Genomic DNA, 14,034 nt, shown 5'->3' with positions numbered 1-14,034 from the left:
TTTTCCAGTCTTGGATAGTTCACCCAATCTCTCATTCCCAGTTGTACATGGGCAGTCGTTTAAGGGCATGATTAGGAGAAGACTCTGGAATGTTTTGTATTTAAAATGGAATGTTACTTCAGACAACTATCTAGGAATCTCGAGATGCTTCTTTTGATTCTTGCTTATACTTAGTTTTATTTCCTGTTATTCCTCTGCTTAGGAGATGTTTTGCTTTATGCTTGGATTCTTGGATTTTCTGCCTAGCTAATCCATAAACAGGAAAAGAGAAAAAATGCATAAGAAGACTGAAGCCTAATGCTTCTGATAATTCTCTGCATTCTTGTACTTAAAATTAGAGAACAGCATGTCAAAACGGTATTTCTTTTGTAATGAATGAAAACGATTTGTTTAATATGAAGTCCATATGGGGAAAATAATGCAAAGGATATCCACATGTCTATATTTGTTTTTTTTTATCTTCCCCCTCTCCTACTGAGGCTTTGGAACAAATTGGATAACAATGGTTAGGTTACAGTGAAAAGACAAAATTCAAACAATGCAGAAATTTGCTGCGAATGGGTGCAATGTAATGTTGCCACTGATTGTGATGGAAATTTCATAACTGAATTAAACTGCATTGAATATATATTAGGCACTTGTATTCTTAATGGAAAGAAAAGAAATAATAGAACACTGGCCTTTACTTTCACAGGGTTATATAAAAGACCAGTTAGAAGAACATAAGAAATCCGATGCAGAGCAATATCTTCAGAGTCTTTATGATCTGTATACAAGGTTGGTTTTATTTTAAATAACTTAAACAATAAAGCTCTAAGAGGCCCAGGCTGGGTCTTCTCATTTGATTTGTCCTGCGGTTCTGTGTAGATGCTGTCTTTTTTTTTTTTTTTTTGGAACTTTTGACTTTATGCTAAATATTATTTTCTTTTGCATTAATTTATATAGTAACATGGAGAAGCTGGAGTGAAAATGGGCAGAATTTGCTTTAACCATAAGTTGTTTTAAAAAAAAAAGCAGGATCATGATGGAATTATTTTTACACATAAGCAAATTAATCATGGGTTTTCCAGCCAATTTCTGGTTTCTTAATATTTTTTTTCTGGACCCAAAATAGTTCAGATGAGCATAAAAAAACCCCCAAAGAGGAATAGGTTCTGGATTCAGACATCAGAAAAAGACATTAAAGCAAGCCCGGATTCATTATTCAACAGTAATCTATGTGTTCAAATTATGATTTGTTTCCAAAAAGTAAACAGTGATTTGTATGGTCTTGAAGTTATATGAAGCTAGAAACAAGGTACATTATGGCTTAACATTATGTGTAAAACCTGTTTTTACTTCCATTTCTGACATTAAATTTAGTGCCCGCCTGCTGATAAAGTGTTAACCTTTCTGTTAAATCAACCCAGAGTGCGGGAAACTGCTTGAATAGCATGGGCTATTCTTATGTGAGACAAATACAAGTCAGTTGGGAAGAATTGGTTTTGGCATTCTGTAAGGGAATGTAAAAAAGATTGATTAAAGATCTCTTGTTCTTACTAGGAGATTTTCTAGTAATCTCTAATTCAGTTAACTGTTAAGGTCCATGTTTGTTTACTGGTAGATCTCTGGGTGATTTCCAGTAGGTCAGCAAGGATTTCTGACTTCCAGTTGTTTTAACAATAGCTGTAACAAAATAATAACCCCGCTCCCACCCTCAATTACTTCATAGCATAGAAGTGTTTTTGTGTGAAAGGACTATGAGCTGTGTTCATTTCTCATAATCAAAACAAATTCCTGGGCTGAGAATTCTTTAATTTTAAGCATTTGTCTTTTGCTCTAAGCTCCAGCTGCTGGATCTTGGGGTTCTAGATAAAATAGGCTTGAGGTCTGCCTACTTCCATAATAGGGCTAGGTGCATTCTGACTCCTTACTGTGCCCCCTAAGAGGTGAACGTTTATAGATGTTATACCTGTATTTTACCTCCTGCAACTACATTATTTTCTTCTCTTGCTCCTGGCCTTAACATAAAGGACTACTAATCTTTCAAGCAAATTGATGGAGTTTAACTTGGGCACTGATAAGCAGACTTTCCTGTCTAAGCTTATCAAATCCATCTTTGTTTCTTACTTGGAGAATTACATTGAGGTGGAAATTGGTTATTTGAAAAGCAGGAGCTCCATGATTCTGCAGCGCTATTATGATTCCAAAAACCACCAGAAGAGAACTATTGGAGGTGGAGGGTAAGTACTACTTTTTAATCTTATTATTGTTGTCTTACAGACTTGTAAAATTTGCAGTATGTATAAACTTCTTTAAGTATGTATACCTTGTTTAAAATATGTGTGTAATGCTTATGTTAACAATAGTTTGATTGTTACATAACAGTTACTGATTGATTATGTACCATCAAGCTGGTGTCATCAGGCATTTCCTTTTCCATGTAGGACTCTAATCTGTGTTGGATGATCTTAAGCATTATTTCACTAGGATATAAATTAAGAATATTAGTTAGATCTTCTTTCATATAGTTATAAAGACTGACCTCTTCCAGGCTGTTGGCCCCTGCGTCATTTTCCAGATTTCTTGCCATAGTTTGGTTAGAGGTTTTATTGATTCTTCTTCTGTTGTTTGCCATGTTTTGATAGATACTCTATCCAAAGCCTCCCAACTTTGTAAAGGTTGCATTGCTGATATAATTTTGTCTTATAGTACAAAGGATTCTTTAACAAGGGTATATCTTCTAAGATGCCTTAGATGTTGACATCTCTCGTTCAAAAATTCAGTGAACTTTTTCCATCTTTTAAAAAAAAATCTTTGAAGAAGTGAGCTACAAAACCAGCCTGAAAATCTGCAATGATCTGTGATATGACCATAAATGTCCCAACAGGGGTGACAGTGTAATCTCTTCGGAGGTTTCTGTTTTGCCTGTTCTAAAAATCCTTAGAAGAGGCAACAGGAAATAAATCAAATCCTTAATACATTGGCAAATGTATTATAGTTTATCCATGCTATACAGCCTTTTAAAATACAAATTATTTAATGTACATTGCAGGTACAGATTTTGTCCAGCAATTGATGTCAGAGGAAATAAATTTCCACATACCCACGATGCCTTTTTGTCATAGAAAAGGTGGTGATTTAACAGAATGCATACAAAGCATCTCTATTACAATTGTATCTTTTACTGAACCTGCACAATCAGGATCAGCTTCTGAAATAGCTATGTGAGCCTGGAAAAAGTTACAGCCGCTTTAATGATTGAAAATGCATTGTATGTGCTCCCATAATTTTTTTTTAAGAAGTTGCCCGGTTTTAGCACTTATCTATTCATGAATATCTTTGATTCTGCTGTAACATCCTGAATTTTCTTCTGAATGACTGTATGTCTCCAGCTATAGAGGGTGCTCTTGTTCAGTGTTATGGATTTTGATGCAGCACAGAAAAAAGTGGCTGTTTTTTTTTAAAGGAGGTATATGTCGAATAATGTCATTTTATAAAAAAGAAGCCTCCCCCCGCCCCAGTAGAAGGGCATTTGTTTGTTACATTTAATACGTACATTTGTAGTTGATAATGCTTGAAAAATTAATCAGAAAAATCTAACTTCAGTTAATAATCCTATCTGGGGCATTTCTTTTTCAGCATTCAAGACCTCAAAGAGAGAATACGACAGCGAACCAACCTGCCTTTAGGCCCAAGCATTGATACCCATGGTGAAACTTTCTTGTCCCAGGATGTTGTGGTTAATTTATTACAAGAAACCAAGCAAGCTTTTGAAAGGTGTCATAGGGTGTGTATATGCATAATATAGAGCTTTCTAGCTATTGCATATTAGAATACTCATGTAAACAATATACACTTATTGGTTAAGTGTAATTCAGCTGCTAAAATAATTTTATTATCTTGTTTTTATGCTGTCTTTATGAGTTATTAAAAGTAGAAAAGTAATAGATAATTTCATGAATTAATGATATAGCACAGTTTTTAGGAAAATTGAGGGGCCTGAATAACGTTGCAGGAAATTGCTGCTTATTGTTAAGATCCCCACAATAGCCGTGTGCTCTCCATTTTGTGTAGGTTGAGTCTGGATCCCAAAGGCCATCCTGGAATTTAGGCACTCCAACGTTTTAAATTCTTTTAACTTATTTCAAAGATAAAATTACACCTGTTAGTGAAAAACAGATGAACAAGAGAGGAACAAGAAATATTGCTTTATAAAAGTGCAACAGATTGTCCAGAACAAGAAAAGAAGCATAAGAAGAGCAGTATTTGAGGCTCATTAGATATATCTCAACTTGTCTACAAGTTGGAATATATCTAACACAAGAGCTGGAAATGATTTCAGATCATCACTGACAAGAATCTGATATGTGAATGTTGTCCTATTTTTCCACAATTACGCTTGTTTGAAAGTAGTCCTATAAATATGCTTGCAAATAATTTCTTGCTAGAAAGAGGATGAAGTTGATGTTTTTCATTTTTAAAGCTTTCAGATCCTTCTGATTTGTCAAAGAATGCTTTCAGGATTTTCTCTTTGCTGGTGGATTTCTTGTGTATTGAGCATATTGATTACGCTGTGGAAACTGGGCTGGCTGGTAAGTCTATTTCTGTTTTACATTGCAGGATAAATTAGCTGATAAATATGATGATTGGTTGAAGTAAATTTATAATCAATAGCAATGAAATATAAAACTATTTTAAAATGTTTTAAAGAACATTTAATTGCATAATACATTTTATTTCTACCTTTTATTGATACTAAATAGACAACTTGTTTAAATATTAGGTCTGTGCATGCTTTAAAATATTCATCTAAAGCATAGTTAAAAAGCTTTAAAATGATTCAGAAGATGTACCACAGAACCTCTGTACCTCATTGAACCTACCTTTCTTTAGATTTCCACATGATTCTGAAAAAAAGATGTGGCTGCTTTAAGAGTTGCATTAACTTGAGAGAATCAATTGTTGAAAACAAGCACAATGTTCTTTGGGCTTACATGAAAGCACCTTTTTCTGAATCATTTTCAAAGCATGTGCATCCCTTACAGATAACCTTTGCAAAACAAATCATCATTCTTAACATGCTTGATAAATTTGTCCTAAGACTAGTTGTATAATTATTACTCATGATTCCTGATAGACTGTTAATTGGATTTTTTTTTCTTAGTCCCAGTGAAATTTTAACATGTTGACATTTCATTTCATTTTTAGGTATTCCATCTCCAGATGCCAAGAATGCAAATCTTTATTTCCTGGATATTGTAAATCAGGCTAATACCATTTTTCATCTTTTTGATAAGCAGTTCAATGACCATCTGATGCCATTGGTGAGGTAGGTCATTTATTTTATCCTCATGCCAAAAGCCACGTGGAATTTGGGTTCTGATTCATAAATATTCCTTCTCTCAAAATCTAAATAAAGCCATATTAAAAGTGCACAGACTTCGTGTAAATAGCCTCAGTCTAGTCATTCTGTATTAATGGCTTCCCTTGCAATAGATTAGCCTTCCTTTTGGAATCCTGCCTCTCTTCATTCAGTGTTTAGGTTTTTTAAATAAGTAATAAAGCTAGCGCTGGTTTAACCATGGGCATGCTTGTGCACTTTGCTAAAGTTGGCTAGTTTGAGAAACAGAATGTTGAACCTAAACAGGCCTCTGATACGATCTAGCACAGGGGTGTCAAACTCATGGCCTGCAGGCCGGATGTGTCACATGCTGGCCACGCCTACCCCCATTTTAGCAAAGGGAGAAGAAGTTGCAATAAGTCACATGATGACAATGTGATGCCATGAGTTTGACACCCCTGATCTAGCATGATTCCTCTTAGATTCTGAAAATGTGTAATACTTTTCTGTATCTCTGCATCTTGTATTTGTTTGTATTCCCAAATATTCCTTTCACATCAGTTGGATTATTCTGTATATAATTTTGACATGAAAGGTTATTTTCTGAGAAGGAAAAATAAAAGTTAGATGAGCTAGAAAATCCTTGCACAATTTAAGTGCTTGGAATGTCCAGGTAGTTTGCAGTTGATGCGTGCATTATAATAGATGGTTAACTGTCCATTCTTTAATTTATCACAGCTCTTCTCCTAAGCTTTCTGAATGTCTTCAGAAAAAAAAGGATATCACAGAACAAATGGAGGTGAAATTGGATATGGGCATAGATAGGCAAGTGAAGATTTCATATTTTAGTTTATCTTTCTTTCTTTCTTTTGTTTTTTTTTTGAAAATTTTTTATTCATTTTTAAACATAAAACATAAAAACATATCTTTTTAGAGCAAGAGTTTGGTCCGGTATAAAATAAGTATAGATTCCAAATTTCATCCATTAACATCTTAAAAAGGAAAGAAAAAAAGGTAAAAAGAAAAAAAAAGAAAAAACAGATCTAAACCCAATTTTTATCATTCAATCTAACATTTTGTTCTAACATTTAACATTCTATTATATATCACTCTAAATCTTAAATTCCAAATCTAAACAGCTTTTTATAATATTCATTTATCATTTTAGCAATCAATATTTCATATATTTTCTTTACTTCAAAGACCCAAATTAAGTCAGTATTTCTTCAAAATTGCATCTAAAGATCAACATAGAATATTTTACTCCTCTCTTACAAACATTTCAAAATCATTTCACTTTAAAATTTATTCCACATCTATATTTTATTATACCCAAAATATTTTGTTTTTGCTAGTTAAATCTTCTTCTCCATTACAACTAATTCAAGGATATCTCCTTTACTCCTCCTAGGTTTGTTTTTGACTGGATTTATTTATTTATTTATTTATTTATTTATTATATTTCTATACCGCCTTTCTCCCATAGGACTCAAGGCGGTGTACAGTCAAGAAAAATATAGACACACAAACATCATAAAATTGCTAATTAAAATTGTTACTTAGTTTGGTCAATTAAATAAAACCCAGAATTAGATAACATTTAAAAAATCATTTGCATGTTTGTATGTTTAGCCCTGCCTGTTGGAACATCAGGGTCTTGAGGGCACGGCGGAAAGCACGGAGATCAGGGATATTCCGTATCTCCGGGGGCAGTTCATTCCAAAGGGTTGGAGCCCCCACAGAGAAGGCCCTCCCCCTGGGAGTCGCCAGTCGACATAATTTGACTGACGGTACCCTGAGTAGTCCCTCCCTGTGAGAACGAACTGGTCGGTGGGAGGCTATTGGTGGCAAAAGACGGTCTCGTAGGTACCCAGGTCCTAAGCCATGGAGCGCTTTAAAGGTGATAACTAACACCTTGAATCGCACCCGGAAGACCACCGGGAGCCAGTGCAGCTCGCGTAGGAGAGGTGTTACATGGGCGTAATGAGCTGCGCCCATAATCACCCGCGCGGCTACGTTCTGGACCAGTTGGAGCCTCCGGGTGCTTTTCAAGGGGAGCCCCATGTAGAGAGCATTACAGTAGTCCATACGGGAGGTAACTAGGGCATGAGTGACCGTGCGCAAGGCGTCCTGATCCAGAAAGGGACGCAACTGGCGGATCAGGCGAACCTGATAAAAGGCACCCCTGGCCACGGCCGTCAAATGATCTTCTAAAGATAACCGTGAATCCAGGAGGACACCCAAGTTGCGGGCCCTCTCTGTGGGGAGCAAGATCTCATCCCCTATTGTCAGTGATGGTACCAGCTGACTATACCGGGACGCCGGAAGCCACAGCCACTCGGTCTTGGAGGGGTTGAGTCTGAGCTTGTTTCTCCCCATCCAGATCCGCACGGCCTCCAGGCAACGGGACATCACAGCAAGGGCATCATTGGGGTGGTCTGGGGTGGAGATGTATAGCTGTGTGTCATCAGCATACTGATGAACACTCACCCCAAAACCACGGATGATCTCACCTAGCGGTTTTACATAAATGTTGAACAGAAGGGGTGAGAGGACTGACCCTTGCGGCACCCCACAAATAAGGTGCCTCGAGGTCGACCTCTGCCCCCCTGCCAACACAAACTGCGAACGGTCAGAGAGGAAGGAGGAGAACCACCGAAGAACAGTGCCCCCTATTCCTAACCCCTCCAGCCGGTGCAGTAAGGTACCATGGTCGATGGTATCAAAAGCCGCTGAGAGATCTAATAGGACCAGGATAGAGGAGCAACCTCTGTCCCGAGCCCTCCAGAGATCATCCACCAATGCGACCAATGCCGTTTCTGTGCTGTATCGTGACCTGAAGCCCGACTGGAACGGATCCAGATAGACAACTTCATCCAGGTATCGGGGTAGTTGTCGCGCCACCACTGTTAGGATTACAGCTTCCTAACCTTATTTATTGGCTGGATCACAGTTGATTTTAACTGCTCTCCAACATTTTCTCCTCTACTCCTCCTAGTTTTATTTTTAGCTGGATAACGGCTTAATCAGCTGTTTTCCAGGGATGCTTCCCTCCACTCCTAACCTATATTTAGCTGATTCACAGTTTAGCTTTAACTGCTTCCCAGCTCTGTCTCCTCCACTCTTCCTAAGTTTATCTTTGGCTGGTTCACAGCTTGATTAGCTGTTCTCCAGGGATGCTTTCCACCTCTCCTCACCTTATATTTAACTGGTTCACAGTTTGGCTCTAACTGTTCTCCAGCATTATCTCCTCCACTCCTCTTAAGTTTATTTTTAGCTGGTTCACAGCTTGGTTAGCTGTTTTCCAGGTATACTTTCCTCCGCTCCTTACCTTATATTTAACTGGTTCACAGTTTGGCTCTAGCTGCTCTCCAGCATTATCTCCTCGACTCCTCCTAAGTTTATTTTTTTTAAGCTGGTTCACAGCTTAGTTAGCTGTTTTCCAGAGCTGCTTTCCTCCACTCCTAACCTTATACTTAACTAATTCACAATTTAGTCCTAATTTCCATTTAATTAACTTGATTCATAGCATTTTGTTTTAACTTATCAATTTAAAATAATAATGCCTTTTAATATATATCTTCTCTCCTACTCTCTCCTAAACTATTGATTTTCTTTAAATTTTTCCAAAACCAATTTACCATAATTATAAAATCTATAAACAAATCTTCTTAATATTCAAAAATTCATTCCCATTCTCTTATTTACTTTAAAAAAACAACAACAACATTGTAATCCACTTTAAAATCAAATTTTCTATAACCATTAAAGTTCTTATTAATACTTGAAAGGTTCTTTCATAGTCTTCACATTTCTTGTAGTTTTTCTATTATAACACTTCTCGCTTTAAAAATAATCATAAAATCTATAAACAGTTCTTGTTAGTAAAGGCTTCATTCACATTTTCTTATTTTCTGTAAAGAACAATATTTTAAACCCTTTTAAAGAAGCAAGTTTCTGTAATCATTAAATCTATCAGCGATTCTTATTAATAATCAAAAATTCATTTATACTCTTCATGTTTCTTATAGTTTTTCTAAAATCACATTTTTCCCACCTTAAAAATCACTTCTCTTAATAGCAGTAATGAAAAGTAAAAAAGGAAAGAGAAAGGGAGAAGAAAAACAAAGATAAAAAAAATAAAATAAATAAAATAAAAAATAAAAGTATAGCAAAAAGGATCAAGAAAAGGAATTCCACAGAAAAACAGAAAAAGGGAAGAGAGGAATAAAATAAAATAAAAATAATAAGGTAAAGAAAAAGTAAAAGTAAAAAAGAGAGTAAAAGAAGAAAGAGGAAATCTCCTCTTTATATTATTTAGACATCAATTACATAAAAAACATTTACATCCATTTTAATCAAGACTATAGTATTTTTCGTCTTGCTACCCAATTTTTTTTCCCTTTCAATTCCAATGTCAGTAAAGTTATAAAGACTAAAGGATTTAGTTCTTTTTTGTTCCCTATATGATACTGTCATGTCCTCTTCCATTTCTACGCCCTTTCCTTTTGTTGCCTTGCCTTTATTCAACAGTTTTAATTGTCCAGTTAATTCCTTCTTTCCAACTATCCATAGGTAGTCCAGAAACGAATTAAGTACATCTAAAATCAAACTTTTTTAGTTTTCCTTCAAGATAATCCAATTGAGAAAGCAAGAGTCAAAGTTTCTCCTTTAAGTAGCAAGCAGTCCACAATTTACACTTTCACTTCTTGACAGGCAACCATTTTAGCTTCCTCTGCCACATCTGCTTAGTCAGTTTAAATTGTTCCGTTTTATTTCTTATTTCTTTCCTTAATACCACCAATAAACAAATTAGAAATCCCCAAAGTTGGACCTCCTTGATTGTTTTTGTAATAGACCAACTTAGGTAACAAGATAGATTGTGTCTGAGTTAATTCAAAAGCAATCCACAAGTTTAAACTTTCACTTCTCCACGACATGACTCCATTTTAGCCATTCTGGAATTCTCCGCTAGGCTTTCCCGGTTGCTTAAAGGATTTCTGCTTACCACCTCTTCCCTCTTTGTCTCTCCAAAAGTAATTCATTTCAGTAACAAAGAGTTTCAAAGTTTTACAATTTCCAACTAACAGCCATTCCATGGCATTCAATAATAAAGGTAATTCATAAATGGGTCTCTTCCTCCAGCAAATAACTTTTCTGAATCTTCTTGCCCCCACAGTCTGTAGCTGCTGTTTAAGGCTAGGGGCTCTCTTGTTAAAATCCATTTTTTAAGCACTGTTCCCATCTGGGTTAAATCGCTTACCCGGCTTCCAAACAGTTTGCTCTATTTCTTCGCTTCTTCCTCCTGCACATCACTTTTCCCGGTTGTCACAGCCTTGAGGCTCAGCCGACGACGACGCAGAGGGTAATCCTCCAGTCCCGAGGAACCTGCCCGTTCCTCTCGGTCGACCGAGGGGTTCCTCTCTTTTCCCCTGTCCCTCCAGAACAGGGTAGGTCCGTAGACCTGCCGGCGGTGGCATAGCAGACGGAGTTTTCGCAGGGTTCCTAAGAGCCCCGCTATTCCACTGTCTGGGTCGCTGCTACGCCAATCGGAAGTCCATATCTTAGTTTATCTTTCATTTTGTCCATTATTGCATTAATGTATTAAACACATGATTAAATATTATATTTTAAATAATTCACCACAAAGATTATATTAAATATTAAATAATGAAAATAATAATTTGGCAGTCTAGTACTGCTTCATTTCTGCAATTTCATGAAAATAGAAAACGCATGTGCACATTGCAACTTACGAAGATCACATTGGAACTTTGTAAAATTTAAAATGCTCTTTCTGAAACTTACAACCTAGTATTTTGATTTTGAAGGACACTAAATTGCATGATTGGACAGATGAAGCACATCTTAGCAGCTGAACAAAAGAAGACTGATTTCAAACCAGAAGATGAGAACAATGTTGTGATTCAGTACACTAATGTGAGTAACTATATATAGTTTAGTAAGTGACAAGTGACACAGCAAGTAATTGGGTTGCTGCTGATACTCTTTCCTACAGTTAACTGTGCCTGCGTTACATTGTATTGCCTTGCTTAATAGTAAAATTTTCTTCCACTTACCTAGGAATTTGGATGCAGTTTTTTTGTTGTGATTTAAGCTGGAGAAAATAGTAGCATTTCCTTATACAGTATGTTCAGTGTTAATATAGAAATATTCTTAAACCAATTGTATTTCTTTAAATAATTTAGATTTTCTGCAAGAAGTCTATATCCTCTATATATCAAGCCTCATTATTTGCCATCATGATTTAGCACTTATCTACCACCAGCAGTCAATCTACCCATTCTGTAGAATAATGTATTCTACTTTTCAGCTATAATAGAGCATATACAGAAAGCAAGAGTGAAAATGTTCACATCCCTTTTCTGAAAGCATAAATGACAGAGTTAGAACTCTGTGTGGCTGTCATCAGATCCAAAATCTATTAAATTCAGATCATGTACAATTTTGTATTGCATATTAGTTATAGAGCTGTTTTTCTTAGCATTTTTCCTGCTTAGTTGCAAGGCCAGCTTGTTTTTCCACCGTGCTTGTGTAATTCTTACAACAAATCAGCCAATAAATGATTTTGTTTATCAGCTGGTTTGTTGCAGAGCCTGGTGCTGATAGGAGATTATTGGCCTAAGGTCACCTGGTAATTTGCCTGCCTCAGTGAAGACTAAAGCCTCCTTGCTCCTAGTCCAGCACCTGCCATACTATTGCTTCTCATATTTAGTATAAGATACTTTAAATGAATTATGCCTAAATTAAGAGCGCCAGTTTGATGTAATGTTTAAGGCATCAGGCTAGAAATTGGGAGATCATGAATTATTAGTCCAGCCTTAGTCATGAAGTCCACCGGGTCACCTTGGACCAGTCATTCTTTCTCAACCCTAAGAAGAAGGAGGCAAACCACTTCCAAAAAACCTTGCCAAGAAAACCGTAGGAACTAGTCCTCATAGTTTCCAGGAGTCAGCAACTGAATTGAACGAACAAAAAAGGAGGTTATTTAATAGCAATTTATTTTTTATTGGAATTCAAATCTCCTTTGTCTATTCCACAGAGTAAATGTAGAATGATTCTGACTTTAACCAATTATACTATAATTGTTTGAAGGTTATAGGTTGGTGGATATGTGTGATTATTTTCTCATATTAATTTTACTAATAGATTTACTTTTAGTAAAATTCTGTGTAGGTTACAGACGAGCAGAGTGATTTGTAAATAATAAACTATATAATGGGTAAGATATTCAAGGCAACATAGATCTTTTCAACAATATGACTGGAAAATTAATACAATTTCAATTATGGATGTCCAAAATAGACTGCAATGTAGTTACACAAAAGCGGTGAAGAGAATTTCATGTTCTGGGAAAAAATTATTTGAAAGTGATATACTAGTTATTTTCATTGAAAGAAAGTTGGTATCCTAGGAGTAGCCCAGAGTGTCTCCTCTCACCCATTTTGTAGCTTTCATATCAAGATGAATCTTTTATCCTTGACATCCTTGTTTATGTGACAGGCCTGTGTCAAAGTCTGTGCCTATGTTAGAAAGCAACTGGAAAAGATCAGGAATTCTATGGATGGCAAGAATGTGGACAGTGTTCTGATGGAGTTTGGTGTTCGTTTCCATCGCCTTATTTATGAGCATCTACAGCAATATTCCTACAGCCTCATGGGTGGCATGTTGGCAATCTGTGATGTGGCTGAATACAGAAAGTGTGCCAAAGAGTTCAAGGTGAGTATTGGCTCTTATTGCAGATGCAATCTGAGATGTGGCTCATGTATATTGACCTGGCTGACATAGGTATGCTGTGGTCTTATGTTTATAAAATGAGCACAGTTTAATGACCTATCTCTTAGATTTGTTGTATCCCTGAACAAGATGACAAAAAGCATTGCATTAAGAAATACGTTAATAATTGTTAATAATGTCTAAGCTGACTTTCTGAAAAGTACCCCTTGATGTTTATACTGAATTTTGCTTTGCTTTTCCTGATTGTCACAGGTTGCGTTGGTATTGCAGCTTTTTGACACGCTACATTCCCTTTGCAACCTCCTGGTTGTAGCCCCAGATAACTTGAAGCAGGTCTGCTCAGGAGAGCAGCTGGCTATTCTAGAGAAGAATATTCTCCATTCCTTTGTACAGCTCCGCTTTGACTACAGATCTGCTCGTCTTGGTCGCCACTTCAGCTGAGCATGCAGAAGAAGGAAACCAAGCATTCACAAGGACTTGGTTTTATCAGCAACATAAGAGAGTGGCTTTTGAATGAAAATTGAGTGTGGAGGTTGCTTGGACGAACAAACTGTCATAACTAAATTGGTCTTTACCACTGTCCTGTTTTCATCTTGCTTCTGGAATAAATAATCTTATCAGGTTCCTCCTAGGCCATTTTCTGTTTTCCGTTCATGAAAAAAAAAACATGGTTGTCAGAAAGTGCACTAGAGCCTTCTAATTTGTGTTCTGGATGGAAAGAAATACTTTGATTTTTCAACATTTCTCAATTGGCATGTCTTATCCAATTGTCCAGGTCTGGCTGTTCCTTTTCCTCAGAGCTTAGTGTTTGTCTATATCTGTATGCTTCTTAAAAAAAACTCCCACAGAGTATTGAACATGTCTTCAAGAAGCATCTGGAGTGTAGTGTGGGTGACAGTCGCCAAGGTTGCTTTTTTGTTGATAGAATTTCTGTGCCTGATGGGCAGAACCGC

The 14,034-nt window shown here is 36.4% G+C and overlaps 1 protein-coding gene across 2 annotated transcripts in view; it reads left to right on the top strand.

Moving 5' to 3' along the window:
* The window catches only part of EXOC5 (exocyst complex component 5), a 29,182-nt gene extending 15,470 nt beyond the window's left edge, over window positions 1–13,712 (top strand). For both annotated transcript variants that reach the window (XM_070942702.1, XM_070942711.1), the window contains 9 exons: window positions 695–777; window positions 2,013–2,222; window positions 3,622–3,769; window positions 4,466–4,574; window positions 5,191–5,311; window positions 6,062–6,148; window positions 11,155–11,263; window positions 12,848–13,063; window positions 13,334–13,712. In XM_070942702.1, the coding sequence (XP_070798803.1) occupies window positions 695–777; window positions 2,013–2,222; window positions 3,622–3,769; window positions 4,466–4,574; window positions 5,191–5,311; window positions 6,062–6,148; window positions 11,155–11,263; window positions 12,848–13,063; window positions 13,334–13,522 (1,272 nt within the window). In that variant the 3' untranslated portion in view covers window positions 13,523–13,712. The remainder of the gene's footprint in view (window positions 1–694; window positions 778–2,012; window positions 2,223–3,621; window positions 3,770–4,465; window positions 4,575–5,190; window positions 5,312–6,061; window positions 6,149–11,154; window positions 11,264–12,847; window positions 13,064–13,333) is intronic.
* Window positions 13,713–14,034: the final 322 nt, after the last annotated feature.

Source organism: Pituophis catenifer, unplaced genomic scaffold (assembly GCF_029215685.1).
Source record: "Pituophis catenifer annectens isolate HBS135680 unplaced genomic scaffold, rPitCat1.0.hap2 SCAF_1, whole genome shotgun sequence".
Taxonomy (NCBI): domain Eukaryota; kingdom Metazoa; phylum Chordata; class Lepidosauria; order Squamata; family Colubridae; genus Pituophis; species Pituophis catenifer.
Note: the sequence above shows the minus strand (reverse complement) of the source record. Positions and strands in the feature narration are given on the sequence as shown.